General features: G+C 40.6%; 1 protein-coding gene across 4 annotated transcripts; it reads left to right on the forward strand.

Annotated features, from left to right (window-relative positions):
- The first annotated feature begins 763 nt into the window (after positions 1–763).
- LOC103462924 (sodium/potassium/calcium exchanger 1-like) lies at positions 764–18,613 on the forward strand. 4 transcript variants are annotated; one of them, XM_017304032.2, is made up of 11 exons: positions 764–1,701; positions 4,614–4,799; positions 5,069–5,177; positions 7,755–7,808; positions 8,124–8,174; positions 9,504–9,581; positions 13,053–13,189; positions 14,601–14,876; positions 15,042–15,131; positions 15,422–15,588; positions 15,876–18,613. In XM_017304032.2, exons 1-11 carry the CDS (start codon positions 766–768, stop codon positions 16,120–16,122), a joined length of 2,331 nt encoding a protein of 776 aa, XP_017159521.2. In that variant the 5' UTR covers positions 764–765; the 3' UTR covers positions 16,123–18,613. The 4 variants fall into 4 exon arrangements, with proteins under 4 accessions (XP_017159521.2, XP_017159522.2, XP_017159523.2 ...); XM_017304033.2 differs by having other exon boundaries at positions 13,056–13,189; XM_017304034.2 differs by lacking the exon at positions 7,755–7,808.
- Positions 18,614–18,637: the final 24 nt, after the last annotated feature.

Genomic DNA, 18,637 nt, shown 5'->3' on the forward strand with positions numbered 1-18,637 from the left:
AGCGGCATTATGCTGAGCTCCGGCCAAACCCCGACAGCCGCTGCGCCCTTGTAGCTGCCCAAAAGCCGGAGTCAGCATCTCTTGCGTCGGAGGCGCACAGCTGGAGGGGTCGGTCCGCGGCGGAGAGGAGGCCCAGCAGCCGGCGGTAGCTGCAGGTAAGATCACACTTTCTCTCTGCGCAAGAAACCGCTTCGTGCTGATTTTTAAACATTTTATTAAAAATAATAATAATAATAAAAAATACCGATAAGAAGAATGGTGAGAGAAACTGCGTCATGATCCGCGATATTAAACCCGACTCTCTCCTCAGCTGTTCGGCTTTCATCACTTTCTGCACATGAACTCTCCTGTTGTTGGCTGCAGCGCAGCAAAAACAAAGAACACCAATTTGAACTCCTTCTCCATCATAAATGTGCTGTTTTGACACGCGGACTGCGTCCCAAAGGGCTCATGTTTCGTGAGAATCCGCAGCCTGAGTGATTATGTAGCCATAGCAACAGGTGGCTGTCTGCATCCTCCATCAACCCCACCAAAAAAAAAAAAAAAAAAACACTCACCTCTCTGCCTCAGATCGGCACACAGAGAGGGGAACCCGCACATGCTGATGGTGGTTTCTCTGCTCTCAGTCCTTCCACAGGTTGAAAAGATGAAACCCCCTCTCCTCCGTCTGTGGAGTCTTCTCGCCACATAACGGCACAAGAGCCGCCGCGGGGGGTTAGCAATGCACCTGACCTAACTTCCTGCAGGGACTCCGGACGCTGAAGCATGCAGTCGCCCCAGCGGAGGAGGCTGAAGCGCAGCCGCGTCCTCTTCTTCGTGTCGGGCGCGTTGCTGTGTTGCATCTACACGCTGAGTCTGAAGACCAGGCAGCCTCCAGCCCCCGGCAGGACTGATGCCGGGGGCGGCCATGGCGCCCTGGAGGTCAGACTTAGGGAGGTGAGGACGTCCAATAAGTCGCTGGAGAGCACCATCCCTCCTCTGGTGATGGTCGTCAACAGGACGGATCTGGAGCAGTGCGTCTACGTGGATCCCCGACTTGCCAGAGCGCCTCCAACTCCCCCGCTGCTGACCACCACGGCCCCTCCTCCCCAACGCCCAACCCAGCCCCCGCAAAGTCAGGGGGACTATCCGGAAGACATCTTCTCAGTGGAGCAAAGGCGCCAAGGGTGGGTGGTCCTCCACATTATTGGGATGATCTACATGTTCGTTGCCCTGGCCATCGTTTGCGACGAGTTCTTCGTCCCCGCGTTGGAGGTCATCGCCGCCAAGCTGGAGATCTCCGACGACGTGGCCGGGGCCACCTTCATGGCGGCTGGCGGCTCCGCCCCGGAGCTCTTCACCTCCCTCATCGGGGTCTTCATCTCCCACAGCAACGTGGGCATCGGCACCATCGTGGGGTCTGCCGTCTTCAACATCCTGTTCGTGATCGGCATGTGCGCCATCTTTTCCCGGGAGATGCTGCACCTCACCTGGTGGCCGCTCTTCCGGGACGTGACCTTCTACATCCTGGACCTCATCATGCTCATCGTCTTCTTCCTGGACAATGTGATCTGGTGGTGGGAGAGCGTGCTGCTGGTGTTGGGCTACATGAGCTACGTAGTCTTCATGAAGTTCAACAGTCAGATTGAACAGACGTTCAAAAGCCAGCTCAGCAAACACGTGAGCATCGTCAAGGTGTGGAGCACGGCCGAGCCGGAGAAGGTGAGTGAGCGGCAACTTTCGACCAAATCTGGGTCGGAAGAAAAATTCGGGCTGGTTCTTTATGCTGTCCGTCTTTAGCTCTGCTAACATTAACCATAGAAATGCGCAAATTGAAATCATAAAAACGAAATTACTTAATGGAAACATACCAATTTTTATTTTATATATATATATATATATATATATATATATATATATATATATAGTTAGATTTTTGGGAGCTCCTAGCATGTTATTGTTTACGTCCGGAAATTTCGCGCATGCGCACAACGCTGGAGGGCAAAAAGGATTATTTTACATGCCACTCCGTTAGCTAAAAGAAACCTGCAGATGTAGCTATCATTAAATTAGTGCTATGCTCCATACCGAAGGAAAAATAATGCATAAAAACCGTGAAAGGAAAACTCAAAACCACTTTTTTTTCCTCGCTCTTTGCTTCGGCTGCCCTACTCAGATTCGTTGCCAAAGCAATTGACAACAACGCCAACGTTTAAGGATTCAGTACAAAAAATACTCAAAACATTTCCCACACTAAGAACAGAGCATTCAGTCCAGTTTTGTTTTTAGGCTTGATGCTTACTTTGCGATTAAGAAGTGATCGCTGTGATCGATCAAGTGATCGCTGTAATCGATCAAGTGATCGCTGTAATCGATTAGCTACCGCTGCTATTAGCTAATATTAGAGTGCGGTGGTTAGTTTAAACAGCTGATCTACTCATTTTATGTCAGAGTTGGTGTTTAGGTCGCCTTTTGTATTTTTTAACTGAACCGAAACACAGAATTCCCCATCACATTTACATGTTAAGGTTGTATGGAAGCCCATTTCCGCCACTCTTAAAAAAAATAAATAATGAGATCATTATAATGAGATACTATCTCATTATTTTGAGATACTATCTCACTATAATGAGATCTTTTTTTTAACAGAGTGGCGGAAATGGGCTTCCATAAGGTTGTCAAAGTCAAGCTAGAATAATTAATTAACGCAGAACTCCCTGTGTGAGCGATGAAGTCTCAGATGCTCCTGCTCGCACTAAGATTTTAAAGCCTCGTTTCTTTACTACCTCAGACTTCCAGCTTTTTGCCTTTGGAGGCACCACCATCCTTGTCCTGTCGTCAAGGACAGGCCTGACTTTTGCCAACTGAAATTTACTGGAGATCATATTATACTGGAAGTGAATCAAACATTTAAATCTTTTCAGTCTCTGCTGATAATAGGAACAATCAGTTCCCCAGTAATTCTCTCTTCTCTTCTCTTCTCTTCTCTTCTCTTCTCTTCTCTTCTCTTCTCTTCTCTTCTCTTCTCTTCCCTTCCCTTCCCTTCCCTTCCCTTTCCTTTCCTTTCCTTTCCTTTCCTTTCCTTTCCTTCCCTTCCTTCCTTCCTTCCTTCCTTCCTTCCTTCCTTCCTTCCTTCCTTCCTTCCTCCCTCCCTCCCTCCCTCCCTCCCTCCATGTTTCGCGCCTCGATTGTTTCTGGACAAACTTCTGTCCTTTGTTGCTGGTTTGTTTTGCATCCTTTCATCTTCTGGACTCGGCTCGCTCAGGCCCACTGATCGCGTTTGTGTGAAACCCTTTGAAGGCGCCGAGCTAAAGGGACTCCAGGTGTTCCCGCAGCTGAAAATGTCACTCTGGTTTTGTTGCAGTCCCTGAAATACCTACAGGGGCCCAATCTGATGAATAATAAAGGAACCAGAACATTATCTGCTGCAGAACCAACATCAGAACCAAGATGGAGGTTCTGCTTGAAGAAAAACACAAACCAAAACGAAGCGTTTTATTAGTTTAATGTTGAGTTTTATCTACATAAATAATTAATATTTCTATCTCTCAATAACAACTTAATTTAAAAATGCATTTTGTACAATTGTGAATTTGGGCCTTCGACAGAAAAAAAGACAGGAGAAAATTTCCACCAAAAATCTTGAGTCGAAAATTTGCTAGAAAAAAACTAAAAGATGTGTTTATTCTATAAAATCAAAAAATTCTCAGTTTTTTTTCTAGCAAATTTTCACCTTTTCAAACTTAGAAATTAAAATTTTTCTTCTTAACTTCTGAAATTCATCTAAAAATCTTAGATTTTTTCTAGCAAATTTTCAATGACATTTCTGATTCAAGCTCAGAAATGTATTTTTTTAGAAATGTTTTGCCTTTGAAAACTCAGAAGTTTCCTTGTTTTTTCTACAAAATGTCAGATTATTCTAAAACCTTCAGTTTCTTCTAACAAATTTGTGGCTTTTTAAATTCAGAAATTTTATTTTTGTTTCTAGAAGATTTCTGAAATTTATCAAGAAACAAAAAAAAAAATTCTAACAAATTTACAACAAAAATAATTTTGGGGGGCGGAAATGTCCTCTTCCCTTTTTCATCTACATTGGCACTAATGGAGCGTCGTAATTTTGTGTCTACTTATCTTTACCTGACTAATATTTAAATAATGTGACAAACATGCAGCAAGAATAAGAGATCAGGAACAAGCGAACACTTTCACACTGCTAAATTATTTACAGGCTGCTGGTTTGTTTCTTTTAAATATTTAACAAACCAAGCTGGTTAAATCTTAATGAATTTATGCAGAAGAAACACCATGGGATGCAAGAATCTAATTAGGAGGCTTTAGCAGTTTACCCCTGGTGTTTTAATGCACAACAACACTAATTGTTTAAGGAATATTCTTTTTGTCAATAGGCTGCAAACTGATGTTCATTTTGTGAAAAATGTGTCTTGATAATTTAAGGTTCGGATATTTTTCTAGGTTTAGAGAGCATTTTCTCCCCATAATGCATGAAATCATAATTTAAAAGCAGCTTTCTGTCTTCATTCAGATGTTTTTTTAAAATCTGATATTGAAATTAGTTTGATCTGAAACAGCTTTCAGATCAGCACTGTGTGTTTAACTGAAACTCTGTTTTCCAGGACAGTGAAGCTCCTCCTCCTCCTGTTGCTGCTCCTCTTCCTCCTCCTCCTCCTCCTCCTCCTCCTCCTGCTGATTCCCAAAAAACGGAAAACAAACCGAAACCTGAAGCTGCGCCGGCTGCACCGGGAAGCCCTCAGCACAACAACCTGCAGCCAGAAACTCAAGAGGACAAAGCTCGGCTCCGGGTAAAACTAATCTACCCCATGGATTCATTTTTATGATGTTTGGCCATAAACAAAGCATAAAAAAACTAAAGTTTAGGCACAAATAAACACCCGTCTTTTACATTATGCTTTTACAATCTGTTATCTGAAGTAAAATAAGGGGATAATGAAATCTGACTTCAAGGAACAGAGATCAGTTCTGAATCTGCTGCACATCAGGCTGATTTCGTCTCGCTGGTTCGGTGTTTTCTGAAAGTTTAGATTGTGACCATGTCTCTGCTGACCTGCAGGTGCGTCCAGTTTTACAGCGAGGCGGCAGCTCGGCGTCGCTCCACAACACGTCCCTGAGGAGCACCATCTTCCAGCTGATGATCCACACACTGGACCCGCTGGGAGAAGGTAGATCGCACTGGTTTCTGCTCAGTTTGAGACCAAAATGCCAACAAAGGCTTCTTCACTGCACAAACACAAAATCTTAGTATTTTGTCTATTATTGATGCAAATGTCTTAGAAAACTTGAAATAAGACCTTTAAGAACTTAAAGTAACTCTTCAGCAAGAATAGTGGTTTATTTTGAGTCGATACTTCATTAATAGTGAATATTTGACTTGTAACATGAAAAAACTGTTATAAATAATCTGCCGCCTCAACTAGCTTTTTTCCCCATCAATATGAAGGAATTATTGACTTTAAAACAAGCTCCTATGTCTTGCTGAAAAGTTGCTTGTAAGTTAGTTTTGTCTTATTTCAAGTATAATATATTTGCACTAAAAATAAACCAAAAACACTTTATAATACTTATTTAGTTTTTGTAGTGAAAGACAGAGACTTTGCTAATTTTCATCAACCTCCTTCAGCATTTCTTCTCAGAATACTTCTGTTTTTGTTTTTTTCCCCCTTGGATTAGCAAGTTTGTGTTTAATACTCAAAGTAAAGCGTTATTACTATACTCTGACATATAGTAATAAAACTTTGCTACATCAGAGGTGTAAAACTCATTTTCATTTTGGGCCACATCGCAGCCATAAACGTTTTCAAAAGGCTCGTTATGGCAGGATGTGTTGATAAAACAATGTTTAAAACTGTTAAAATAGCATAATTTCCTCTTTATTCGATGAGTACTTCCTAAAATTAATCAGTATTTAAAGTAGATTTACTATGCAAAATTTACAAAAACATCCTAAATTTACGTTTCGCGTGTTTTTGTACTTGCGTTTGGTTCTGTGCTGCTTCTAAAAACAACCAGCAGCCGTTTCTTGGCCATAAGTTGATGTTTTTTGACGTCTGGAAAATTAACCGTTTCAAAACTTCTGGCATGTCCATCACAAATTACCAGGCAGGCCGTTACCTAGCAACCCCAGCAAAGTTCAGACCCGTTACCTAGCAACCGCAGTGAAACTCTGTTCCTCAGATTATTTAATTTATAAAATGGGAAAATTTATTGTTATAAGTGAAATAATCTGCCAATGGATTACTTCCATTGGCAGATTACTTTAAAATAACTCCTGTATCTCACTGAAAAAGTTTCTTGTTAGTTTTATCTTATTTCAAGTGTACTAAGATATTTGTACCAAAATATAGACCAAAAATACTTTGTAAGACAGATTTTGTTCCTTTTCATCAAACTCCTCTTTTTTTGCTTGGATTGACAAGTTTGTCTTTAATACAATAAAACTTTAGGTGCATGTATATGTTTACGGGCTCACGTTGTGGGAAAACCTAATCACATAATCTGATCAGCAGTCACCATTTAGGATCATCACAGGAAACAAACAAACCCTTAAATTTGCTTCCTAACTGCAGCTCATCACGCTGCCGTTAAAGCTGCCGGTGACTCAGCTCTGACCGCGGCGAGATGAACCGGTGCGACCTTGAGGCTGTCCTTGGACTCGGCGTGCCGCTGTTCCCTGCTCCCACTGCGCTGCGGCCACCGCTGATCCTTAATCAGCTTTCCGATACAGGCTAATAAAAGCTGGATAAGAGCCGGCGTGCTGCTGGTGGCTGTCACTCTGGGGAACCAGCCGAGTCCAGCTCTCTGCAGCTGGACCGAGGAGATCACTCTCCTGGATGAGTAAAAACTGACCGTTCAAATTTGTAAATCTGTTTTGCTTTTAGAACTAAAATTAAGAAAACATTTCAAATTTGATTCTTTGTTTTCTTAAAGATGACTTATTGTGCTTCCTTTAACAGATTAGGATTGCTCTATGGGTATATAAAACATGTTTGTTACATTTTTCTATACAATAATGACTGAAAAATATGGGCAGTTAAAGATTTGTACATCTTTGAAAAGCAGAAGTAGAGCCTCCTGCACAACCAGCAAGAATGCTGCAAGTGGTTTCTGGGTGGTAAATCAACAGCAGAACACTTTACCAGCAGCCACTGTCCAGCAGTTACAGCAGTAAAAATCATAAAATCAAGAAAAGTATGGACAACCCTGACCATGCTCTTCATGAGACTGTTTTGGGGAAACAGAGTGTCTTCAGTCAGATGCTTCTTAACAGACTCTGTAATACAGACTGCTACAAGAGAATCCATTACGATCTACAATAACTCTTTGAAGACTCTTAATGAATTACAACATTTAATTTCCCTCTGGGATCAATAACTTTATTTTTGAATTTGAATTGAATTTGAAAACCAGCTGACCAAACGTTCTGGAGCTCCTCTTGGGTTGCTCCAGAACTGGGACTGGGCTTTCCTGGGGTTGCTAGGTAACAGGCAGTGCCTGGTGATTAATGACGATACATTCCAGAAGTTTTTGAAACGGCTCATTTTCCAAACACCAAAAAACCTTAGCTTATTGCCAAAAAAAAAAAAAGGCTGGATGTTTTTTAAGAGTTGGTCTGTTTTTAGAAGCAGTAGAAACTAAAACGGAAGTATAAAATCATGCAGAATGTAAATTTTGCATAATAGTTCTCCTTTAAATTAAAAGCTTCTGGGTTATTTATGCCGTGTCGTACCTGTGGTTCTCAGAAGCAGCCCTCAGGGGCGCCGCTAGAACCGGCCGGCCAAAGAAAATCACAGAAGGTAAGAGCGGCGAGACGCTACCTGGTTGTGCCGTTTCTCATCGTGTTTCTGTTGTGGTTGGCAACTTGTCGCGCTCACTGCTGCTTCGTGTCGGGAGAACAGAGGGAGAATTTATTAAAGCTAAAATAAACAAGATAAAAATGTACCAGATGTCAGGGTTATGTTTGTAGAGTACAGAAGTTCTGCTCATGTTTCCAGTCTTTTGGATTCTTGGTGGCAGCTTCATTTGTGTCCATTTTATGTCTGAAATGTATAAACTGAAAGTTGGCAGAGCAGTTTAAGTGGTTGATGACTTCGTCTATTTCTGCCAATCAGAAACGTCCTTTAATGGTGACGTCAAAGGGGAGGGACTAGTGCAGAAGAAAGGTAAGCTGCAGAAATGTGGTCTTTGTTTCCAAACTCTGTTCCATCATGTTCAGTCTGGTCTTTCTAAGCTCTTCATTGTGCCAAAGTTTCAACCCTCTCCTATTTCTGGATGTCTTCATCAGAGGTTCTCCAGGCTTTTTGAAGGTCTCTCCTCATTTTCCTTTCAACTTTGGCTGCTTTTTCCATTTCCTATTATGCTTAACCTTAACGGATATGTAAACTCCTGCTGACACTGTTGCTGTTGACCCTAAAATTTTTAGTCTGAAGCAAACTTGGAGCTAAATGCTCTAAGTTAAATATTTAGTTTGAAGCTAAATATTTAACTTACTGTGGCAGTAAGTGTCTAATTTTGACTTTAGAGCTACTGAATGTGTAGCTTGTAAGCTAAATATTTATCTCCAAACTAAACATTTAGTTCTCTATTTAGTTTATTTCCACACTAAATATTTAGTATGGAACTAAATATTTAGCTTGCTAAAAATGTTTAGTTTGGAACTAAATAATTAGCTCTTAAATAAATATATAGTAAGAATATTTAAATATTTAAACTTTAATTTGAAGCTAAATATTTAGTTTGAGGCTAAATGTAGATGTAAGCTACATATTTAGTTCTAAATTAAAAGATTAGTTACTAAGTTAAATATTTAGCTTCAAATTAAATATTCAGTTTTCTACTTTTTATGATTTAGAAACAGTGGCTTTTGTAAATGAATGATGAAAATATGACTTTGAAAAATCCACCCCCACTTTCTTATTTTGTGACAACCCAAATTACTGCTGTTGATTTTTGACAGCAGTAACTTTCTAAATGCCACCTCAAACTTCCAGGCCAAAAATCCTCTAAAACTGATCGACGGTTTTAAATGACCTGCAGGAAATCTGGAGAACTGCTTATTTGGAATAATTCAATCAAAATAAAAGTGCTGCTGCTGCTGTAAATTGTGTTGGTTTGCATGCTCCCGTGTTTGGCTCCGTGTTTCCTGTCCTGTGGATGCAGCTCTTGTTTTGCTTTGAGGCTGTCGTGTTCCTGAAGTTTTGAAAAATGAACCTCAAATGCAACAACTTCACTTGGCCATTACATTTCAGCAGCGTTGCATAACTCCATTATTTGCTGGTTCTCGCATGCAGCTGGCAGACATGTGGGTGGATGACTCACTTTATCCGTAATGAATTCAGCACCCGTGTCTGATTGAGGCTCATTACTGTGGTTGCTGTGTGTCGAGGTCAAAGATCCGGTGAAGTGGTCACTCTGAGCAGCTTGTGGAGGAAGATGGGGGATTCTCGGCTCTCTTGTTAAGTCTGTATAAGTGACGGTTCTCTTAATTGCAGCAAAGAACAAAGTAAAACCTCTGGATGTCTCGGTGACAGAGAAACAGCAGAACCAGTCGCATCACCGCCGCGCTGAAGGTGAGTGAGGCGCAGCTGAAAATCTGACCGCTCTGTGGGAATAAAAGATTTGAAAAAACGGAGAATCTGCCATTTTATCACAGACAGGCTGCACATCAGCAGCTGGCTGCTTGCTCATGTCGCCCATATCAGAAACTGCCACTGGGCACTGCGCCGTTACCTAGCAACCAAAGCTGAGCTCCAGTATGTTTGGTCAGCTGGTTTTACTACTATATGTGCTGTACAATGGCTGCTGGAAAAGACAAGTGTTTTGTTGTTGACTTACCATACAGAAACGTCTTGCTGCATTCCTGTTGGCTGTGCAGGAGGCTCCACTTCTGTTTTTCAAAGGTGTATGGTTGCATAGTTGTGCATCTGTTTGTAGCTATTGGGGAACTGATAGTTTAAACGTTGCGTTGCGTGGTGTGGCTATTAGCAGCTTATTTGGATTTAAAGTGACAAGACGCCCTAAAACAACTCAAAATAGGCAAAACTGAGCAGGTTGAAATCTCATTATCTAAAAATGATTTTGTGCAAAAATGTAATGAACACACTGCAAAAACACAAAATCTTACAAAGTATTTCTGGCCCAGTTTATAGTGTAAATATCTTAGTTCACTTAAAAGAAGATAAAGAAACTTCCATGTAACTTTTCAGCAAGATACAGGAGTTTAAGTAAATAAATCCTTAATATTGGTTTTTAAAAAAATACTAGTTACATTTGCAGATTATTTGACTTATCAATATAGCTTGTATGCTATTAAAATAATCTGTCAGTGGAACTACTTTTTCATCAATATGGGGAAAGTATTGACTTAAGACAGGCTGCTATGCTATATCATGCTGAAAAGATACGTGTAGTTTTGTCTTCAAGTGTACTAGAAACCAGACCAAAAATACTTGGTAAGATTTTGTGTTTTTGCAGTGTATGTTTTTAGAGCCCATAGGCTGATAAGCTAATAGGTCACCTTTAAAAAGCTCCAGTTACCCCTTATAGTCCAAAGACAGACAGGAAAAGTATCAAAGTCAGTTGATTGAAGAATGCGGTGAAATCTTTTCAGATGCGACGGTGGTTCTGTTATAAATTTTAATATTTCCGTGAGACACAGCTGAAGGAGGGCGTCCTCTACAATCAGCTCTGACTCTTAATCTCTGTGTTCCTGCATCACATTACGCACTAATGAGCTGCTTCAGACTCGGAGCTGTGCGGCAAAGACGCTTTGAGAGGCCTCAACGAGGCCGAATCAATCAGCTCCCAGGGTTAACATGCAGATGGAGGCTCCTTCAGAGGAGAGTGTTTATCTGCGAACACACTCCCACTCCCACTCCATCCAGGCCCACGCAGCTCAACGCCACTAATACGATCTGCTTCACATCAGAGGGAAGAGCAACTTTACCTCATCTGGTTTTCAAGACAACTTTTTGGGAGTTTTATTGATGTGAAACAGAGCTACTACCGTGTTTCCCCGAAAGTAAGACAGTGTCTTACTTTCTTTTTATCCCCAAAAGCCCCACTATGTCTTACTTTCGGGGTATGTCTTATATTGGAAAAAAATTGTCGAATTTTTTGTTTTAACCATAAAATTAACATTTATTAACAACCTGAACAGTATTGTATTCACCACAAAACAGTTTTATAAAAGGAAGTGCAGGGGACGGCGCGGTGACGTATGGAGAGGGGGACGGCGCGGTGACGTATGGAGAGGGGGACGGTGCGGTGACGTATGGAGAGGGGGACGGTGCGGTGACGTATGGAGAGGGGGACGGTGCGGTGACGTATGGAGAGGGGGACGGCGCGGTGACGTATGGAGAGGGGGACGGTGCGGTGACGTATGGAGAGGGGGACGGCGCGGTGACGTATGGAGAGGGGGACGGCGCGGTGACGTATGGAGAGGGGGACGGCGCGGTGACGTATGGAGAGGGGGACGGTGCGGTGACGTATGGAGAGGGGGACGGCGCGGTGACGTATGGAGAGGGGGACGGCGCGGTGACGTATGGAGAGGGGGACGGTGCGGTGACGTATGGAGAGGGGGACGGCGCGGTGACGTATGGAGAGGGGGACGGTGCGGTGACGTATGGAGAGGGGGACGGTGCGGTGACGTATGGAGAGGGGGACGGTGCGGACGTGGGCAGGAGGCGGCGCGCAGCTAGATGAGAGGGAGGCGGCAATACCCCCGTGTTTCCCCGAAAATATGTCTTACTTTCGGGGTACGGCTTATATTAGCCGACCCCCCTGAAACCCCCGATACGTCTTACAATCGGGGGTGTCTTACTATCGGGGAAACACGGTAAACAGTGGAGGAGAATATTCCTCTTTTTTCAGTTTCATGTTTCGGTTGGCTGCATGTTGCTGATCAGTTTACAGACGTTTAAAGTGTATTTTGTTGTCTTAACTATAATTTAATGCAGTTTATTTATATAGCGCCAATCCACAACAAATATTGCCTCTGGGGAAAAACAGTTAATCCAGTCATACAGATTCAGAAGTCAAACTGATTCTAGTTTTCTATCAATGCATTCAAGTTCAGATTATTATTCAAGATTTTTGATCCAAGGAAAATTAGTATTGATGAAAAGTACTTGTTCCACTGGTTGATTATTTCACTTCTAACAAGACATTTTTGCCATTTTACAAGTGAAATAATCTGCTAGTGTAACTTTTTTATAAATATTAAGGAATTATTGACTTAAATAAGCTCCCTAATCTTGCAGAAAAGTTACTTGTAAGATCGTTTTAATTGCGCAATTTGACATTTTGTAAATAAATTTGCCTGCAATTTCGAAAAACCTTGTTTTTTGCTAAAATGTTTTGTGCTAGGATGAGGTGGGGTTTTTTGTAAAACTCCAAAGGAAACACGTCTTTCACATCACACAAGTCACATGATCAACAACAGGATGTTGCCGCTGGCAGAAACCACAAAGAAGACGACAACAGGAAGTACATGGAGGATGACGGTGCAACTTTTCACTTATTCACATGTGATTTTAATTACGTTTCTTATTTAATGGAAACACTGCAATTGTTAAACTTTTTCGACATTAGCAGAGTACTGACAAAGTTTTGCACTCATTTTGTAATGGAAACCAATTTTGAAGCGGTCAAAAAACACCTGATTCTAGCACCAAAACTTTTTACCAAAAAACAAGTGAATTTTTTTTTTTCAAAATTAAGCAAATTAATTTTTTTTAATTTTGTCATTCTACGGTCAGTGGAAATGCAGCTAGCTTCCTCTAGAAGAGAGAATTGGTTCAACACTGACAGAGTCAGAGGTGATTTCTTGACAGCAGGAAGTCGGGACCGTTTCCCTTTTAAGATTGTTTAAATGTTTGGAGCTACAGTTTCATTCCTGCAGAATCTGCAGCGGTAATTTCTGGTACATGTGTAGCTCCTGAAAAGGTTTCACATTGCTCCAGCTTTTAGTTTATAAAGCCAAAATAGAGACTGACTCTGTTTTGTCTTTGTTTTGTTTTGTTTTTTTGTCTGCTTTTAAGAAGCGGGCCAAAAACAGAAGTCAGAGTCAATTGCTCCTGCTGGAACACCAGGGGGCGCCGCAGCTCAGCCGTCCACCTCGCAGCCTCCAGCAGAGGAAACTCCTCAGAAAACCTCTGAAAAGGCAGAGGAGTCAAAGGCAAGACTTTTAAAATCTTCTGGTTGATTTAGGTAAAACACTAAAGGGCGATTTAACACCATCACTCTTCATACAGTTTTGCTCAAAAACTTACATTTCTGTGGCGTTGTCTTTGTGCCACCAGTCTGAGTTTGCAGTGAAACTGAAGTGAGCGCAAACATCTCTGTAAACAAACGATGTATGTTGCTGAGTCTTTATATTTCACATTTGGTTGCTAAACATGCATCTGACATGCATAGAAAGGGCTGAGGTTTTTACATGTTGGTGTTGGGATAATTATTTTTTTTATCTTCAGATGCGTCCTTTGCTCTAAATGATCACTGAAGGAATGTGATGTTATTGCGTTTTAGTCAGTAAAATGTTTATTTTCTTGTTTGAAATAGGAATCAAATTGTTTATTTGCATTAATGTATTGCTATTATTTTATAAACAGGCTTATATGGAAAATCTGTAGATTGTCCCAATTTTTTTTTATCAGAATAAATAAATCAAAATATTGATAGCTAAAGTAATAATGCTGCAGGTCTACATTTTAGGTTAATTTTCAGAGATTTCCTCTACTTGAAATGTTGGTGGTTATTTATGTTTTCTACTTGTAATTTTTCCAAACTTTGTTGTTTTGAGATTATTTACTTTGATTTTAATACTTTTATAATATAATTTCTGGTGTCTGTGTGTTGGTTGATCCAGTTCAAAACTGATTCTCAGATAACTTGTCTGAAATGGTAAATCACTTGAGCCAAGACTTTTTTATGGCTTAATCCTTCATATGTCAAAATTAATGATTTCTTATAAAATACTGAGGCATAGATGAAAACTAAAAACAAAAACACAGATAAAAGTCCAGAGAAAAGCTCTGAATTAACTTCAAATAAACTGAAGAATTGTTATCAAGACTGCTTTAAAAGATTACTGTGTTAATTGGAAACAACCAGAATAAAAAAAAATAGCAAAGGATGAATCAAAATTTTTTAAAAAAAGGTCAGATTAATGGATGGAAGTTAGCTTTGAGCCTTTTTCTGCCACATCCTCGCCTTCGTAGCACAGCCGTAATTTTTGGTTTAAAAGTTAACGACTGAATGAGCGTTGTTGATGTGAAACCTAATGAGGTTGTCGAGTTTTTATATTTTGAAAACAGAACGGAATGAAGTTATTTTTTCTCCCCCAAACCGGAGTCTCTTTGGACGGTTTTGCCGCCATCTTTCTTTCTGTATCAAAGGCTCCGCTAATAAGGATGACCAGCGGCGCCCTCTGCTGGATGGTTGCCAAACTGCAACACTGAACGAAGATCTCAGCGGGCATTATTGGTCGAACGATTGAAACTAATTTTAACCTAATGACAGGAAATCGTAAGAGGACTTACTGTTTGCATCCCTACTCATGTTTCTGAAAATCAATCTTCTATCTGCAGGCAGCAGAATCAGCTGGAGAAACTGGAGGATCGCAGGACAGCGCCTGGGAAGGTGGCGCTGAGGAAGATGGCGGCGAAGACGAAAGCGGCGACTCTAGTGAGAGCGAGGAACAGGAGGAAGTCGATGATAACAAAGAAGCAGAAGAAGAGAAGGAAGAGAAGAGCGAGCCGCTGTCCTTGGAGTGGCCCGACAGGCCGCGGAAACAGGCCACATACCTGTTCCTGCTGCCCATCGTGTTCCCGCTGTGGCTCACGCTGCCGGACGTCCGCAACCCGGTGAGCAATTACTCTTCATCACAATCATCACAACAGCTGAAACTTTCCTAAAGCCTAAAGCTGGATTTTGTGGCGGGATTTCTGTTGGTTTTAATCTGACTCCGTGAGTTTTTGTTCAGAGGCTTCGGGTTTTGAAAATGTTATGCAACATAAATCGTTTTCCAGGCGTCCAGAAGATTCTTTATCATCACGTTTATCGGCTCCATCTTCTGGATCGGCATCTTCTCCTACCTGATGGTGTGGTGGGCGCATCAGGTGGGTCCGTTTTTACTGAATATGAAGAACAGTGCTGACCTTTAAAAATAATCAAGTGTTAGTAATTGTTGGTGAGTCCTTCATATGCGAACAGCAGGTTGCTAAAAGGTTTGGTTTGTTTGCAGCAGCTGAAAATTTAACAAATGTTGTAATTTTGGTTTCCAAGCCAATCGAGCCATCAGGTGTGAAAGCAGCCCAAGGCACAGCATCTCAATTGGGTTTAATGATGTTCATGATGTTATTTTTGAGCTATTCTCTATTATTGTTGGGGGGTTTTCTTGTGCTCTCAGGTAGGCGAGACTATCGGCATTTCTGAGGAGATCATGGGTCTGACCATCCTGGCGGCAGGAACGTCCATCCCAGATCTCATCACCAGCGTGATTGTAGCTCGGAAAGGTTTGGGAGACATGGCCGTCTCCAGCTCCGTGGGGAGCAACATCTTTGACATCACAGTTGGGTGAGCGATCCATTAACTGGAAGTTCAAAATAAAACTTTCCAGTAAACGGTGGCACTGAAAAATGTTTTGTTCTGTAAGGAGGACATTTCTGACTTTCAAAAGTCTCACATTTTCAACTTTTCAAACCAGGAAATTTAACAGGTTTAATATTTAAACCAGATGGCAGGTTTCTATTCTGGCTGTGATTTCTCAACAATAATTAGAATGAACATTCATTTCTGGTTAATAAAAGCATGAAATCATTAAAAATAATCGTCTAACGCGCTCCTGCCCTGTGTGGTTCCAGCCTGCCCGTCCCCTGGCTCATCTACACCGTCATCTATGACAAGCCAGTGGCGGTCAGCTCCAACGGCCTGTTCTGCGCCATCGTGCTGCTCTTCCTCATGCTCCTCTTCGTCATCATCTCCATCGCCGCCTGCCGCTGGAAGATGAGCAAAAAGCTGGGCGTCACCATGTTCGTCCTGTACTTTGTGTTCCTCATCCTCAGCGTCCTGCTGGAGGACCGCATCCTCATCTGTCCCGTCTCAATCTGACGGCAGAGACTGCCTGGACTGGACCGGTTCTGAGGGATTTATGTTGGGTCAGAGGTTCTACAAGTTTGTACAGAAATATTATCAGTTATCCAGATTCCTTCATTATGTCTCAGTCCCACTCAGCAAGAATAAATATCATTGTTATATTTCCAGTATTTATGATCTGATCCTTCAGAAATGCCGCAGAACAATAATCCATGCCTTTGTAGTTTCTGGATTTCATAGATATCGGCTTCTGTTTGTAAAGTTACAGTCTAAAATTAACTGCAATAATTTGAGTTACTTAAGAAAAAAAACATGAGATTTAATATTTGTCATTTTCTCCATGTTTACACATTCATAAATAAACTAAACATCCAGCTCCATTCTAAATATTTAATTACCATAATATGACGGCATGTTAGGGTCACTGTAGATAGAAAAAAGGAGGACATTTCTGGCAAAAAAAACAAAACAAAAAGTTTTGAGATGGACAAAAGTTTGAGAATATTTTTATTTTCAAAATAAAAAAAAATTGACGAATTTTTTTAGATTCTCAAAATTGCTTCGTGTTTTGGATGACATTTATTCATTTTTTATTAATCTACAATGGCCCTAACACACCGCCATACGCACAGACAAGCCAAATTTAGTCTGCGGTTAAATTCTTAGCTCCCAACTTCATATTACGCTACCAAGTTAAATATGTAGCTTACGATCTAAATATTTCTAAGCATTACTTATTAGCTATAGCTATCATAATAGCTAGAGCATATATCACAATAATAGGTATTATAGCAAATATTTCTAAATATTAGCTATAACAGGCAAAGTGCTAATTAGCTTGTCAATAGCCGGAAGTGGACCACCAAAATAAAGTTGGGTTTTTCGAATCTTTAAACTTGTGCTGGCGTGACTGACTCGTTTAAATGTAGCTCATGTCACTTCTTAGCTTTTCCTCTCGACATGTGCGACATTTCACCTTACACGGTACGAGCCATTTTAATGACAATACCGACTTCTAGAAATTAGTCAACACAGCGCGAGCTCACATGCGGGAGTCAGTAAAACAGAGCTTTTATTTTGATAGTCCACTTCCGATAACTGGCACATGAAGTAGCATATTAGCTAAATATTTAGCTGAGATCAACGTAAATACTTGTCGTTTGGGTTTCAAACGACAAACAAAATACTGCTACCTTGGAAGAAAATGAGGATCTGTAATTAGTAAAACTACATTTACTTTGGGTTTCAAACGACAAATATTTAGCGTAGAAGCTAAATATTTAGCTTGCTAAATAAATACTTATTTAGGTTAAAAACCGATTTTTTTCTATTGTTATAACAGGCTAAATATTGCCGTTAGTTTTTGATCCCCATAAATTACTGCTGGATTCCTAGAGTCTGTATTTTATCTACACTGCAGGCGCCAGTTTATTGCAATTTAGTTCGAGAAAAACTCAAACGTCTTAAAATAGCTGCCAGAATATACCTTACCTTTACCAGGATAAAATGCTTGTTAGAATTTGGCTGGCACATGTAGAGAAATATAAAATAAAAACGGTATTTTCACATCTCAGTTTGTAAAATATGTGGCACCAACACTTCTAGTAACGGCCACAAGATGGCGCTCATTTACCACAGTTAGAAAGGCAAAGTTGCATCGCCAGAGAAGGAAACTCCGGTCAGTAAATGTAGTTTTACTCATTACAGATCCTCATTTTCTTCCAAGGTAGCAGTATTCTACTTCCTGTCCTTTTATGGCATTTAAAATTGGAGACATTTTTTTTTTATTTTCACCTAATCGTGAAATAATTGGAAATGAGATGCAGAATGTTTCCTTCTTGCATTTTGATTAGCTTATTCTGACTCCTCAGATTAATAAAACAAGATCATTTAGAGGAATTTCATGAACTCTGGTTTATTGGAGCTGTATTTTTTTTTACCAGAATGAAAAGATGCTACAATAAAAAAAATATTTTAAAAAAATGGTGCAGTAGTTTGAATATATGTGGATTTTCTCTAATAGAAAATAATACAGATTAATGGCTAAGCTTCTTTTAACAGTGAGCTGAAAAATGGTAGATTCTGCAACAGTCATTTGAGATAAAACCAAAAATGTTATGATTTATCAAGAAAAGGCTAATATTTATAGGAAACCCACAATAAATCCAAACTTTTGCACCTTTTTTGTGTTCAATCGTTCCACATTTCAAAACATTTAGATTCCATGTGCACTGAGTTTTAACGCTCAGTATTTCTGACCTTTGACCCTCCAACTTCTGTTGTTCCTGTTTTGATGTAAAAGGAAGAAAAGTGTCGTTACCTGTGCGTCAGATCGTCGTAGCTGTGAGGAAAAAGCCGAGCGGCGTCACTTTGTCCCGTTACCGTCGTGTTAAACGGCGTTTTTTGTTGTTTTTTTTATCAAAATGGATGCAAACATGGATAAATTTTAAAAAAAAGTGTGAGATGGTAATTCCATGCTGCAATAAATTATTTTTTTTAAGAGTGACTGGTGTATTGATGGGTCAAATGT

This window comes from Poecilia reticulata, chromosome 3, assembly GCF_904066995.2.
Source record: "Poecilia reticulata chromosome 3, P_reticulata-male-v2, whole genome shotgun sequence".
Classification (NCBI taxonomy): Eukaryota; Metazoa; Chordata; class Actinopteri; order Cyprinodontiformes; family Poeciliidae; genus Poecilia; species Poecilia reticulata.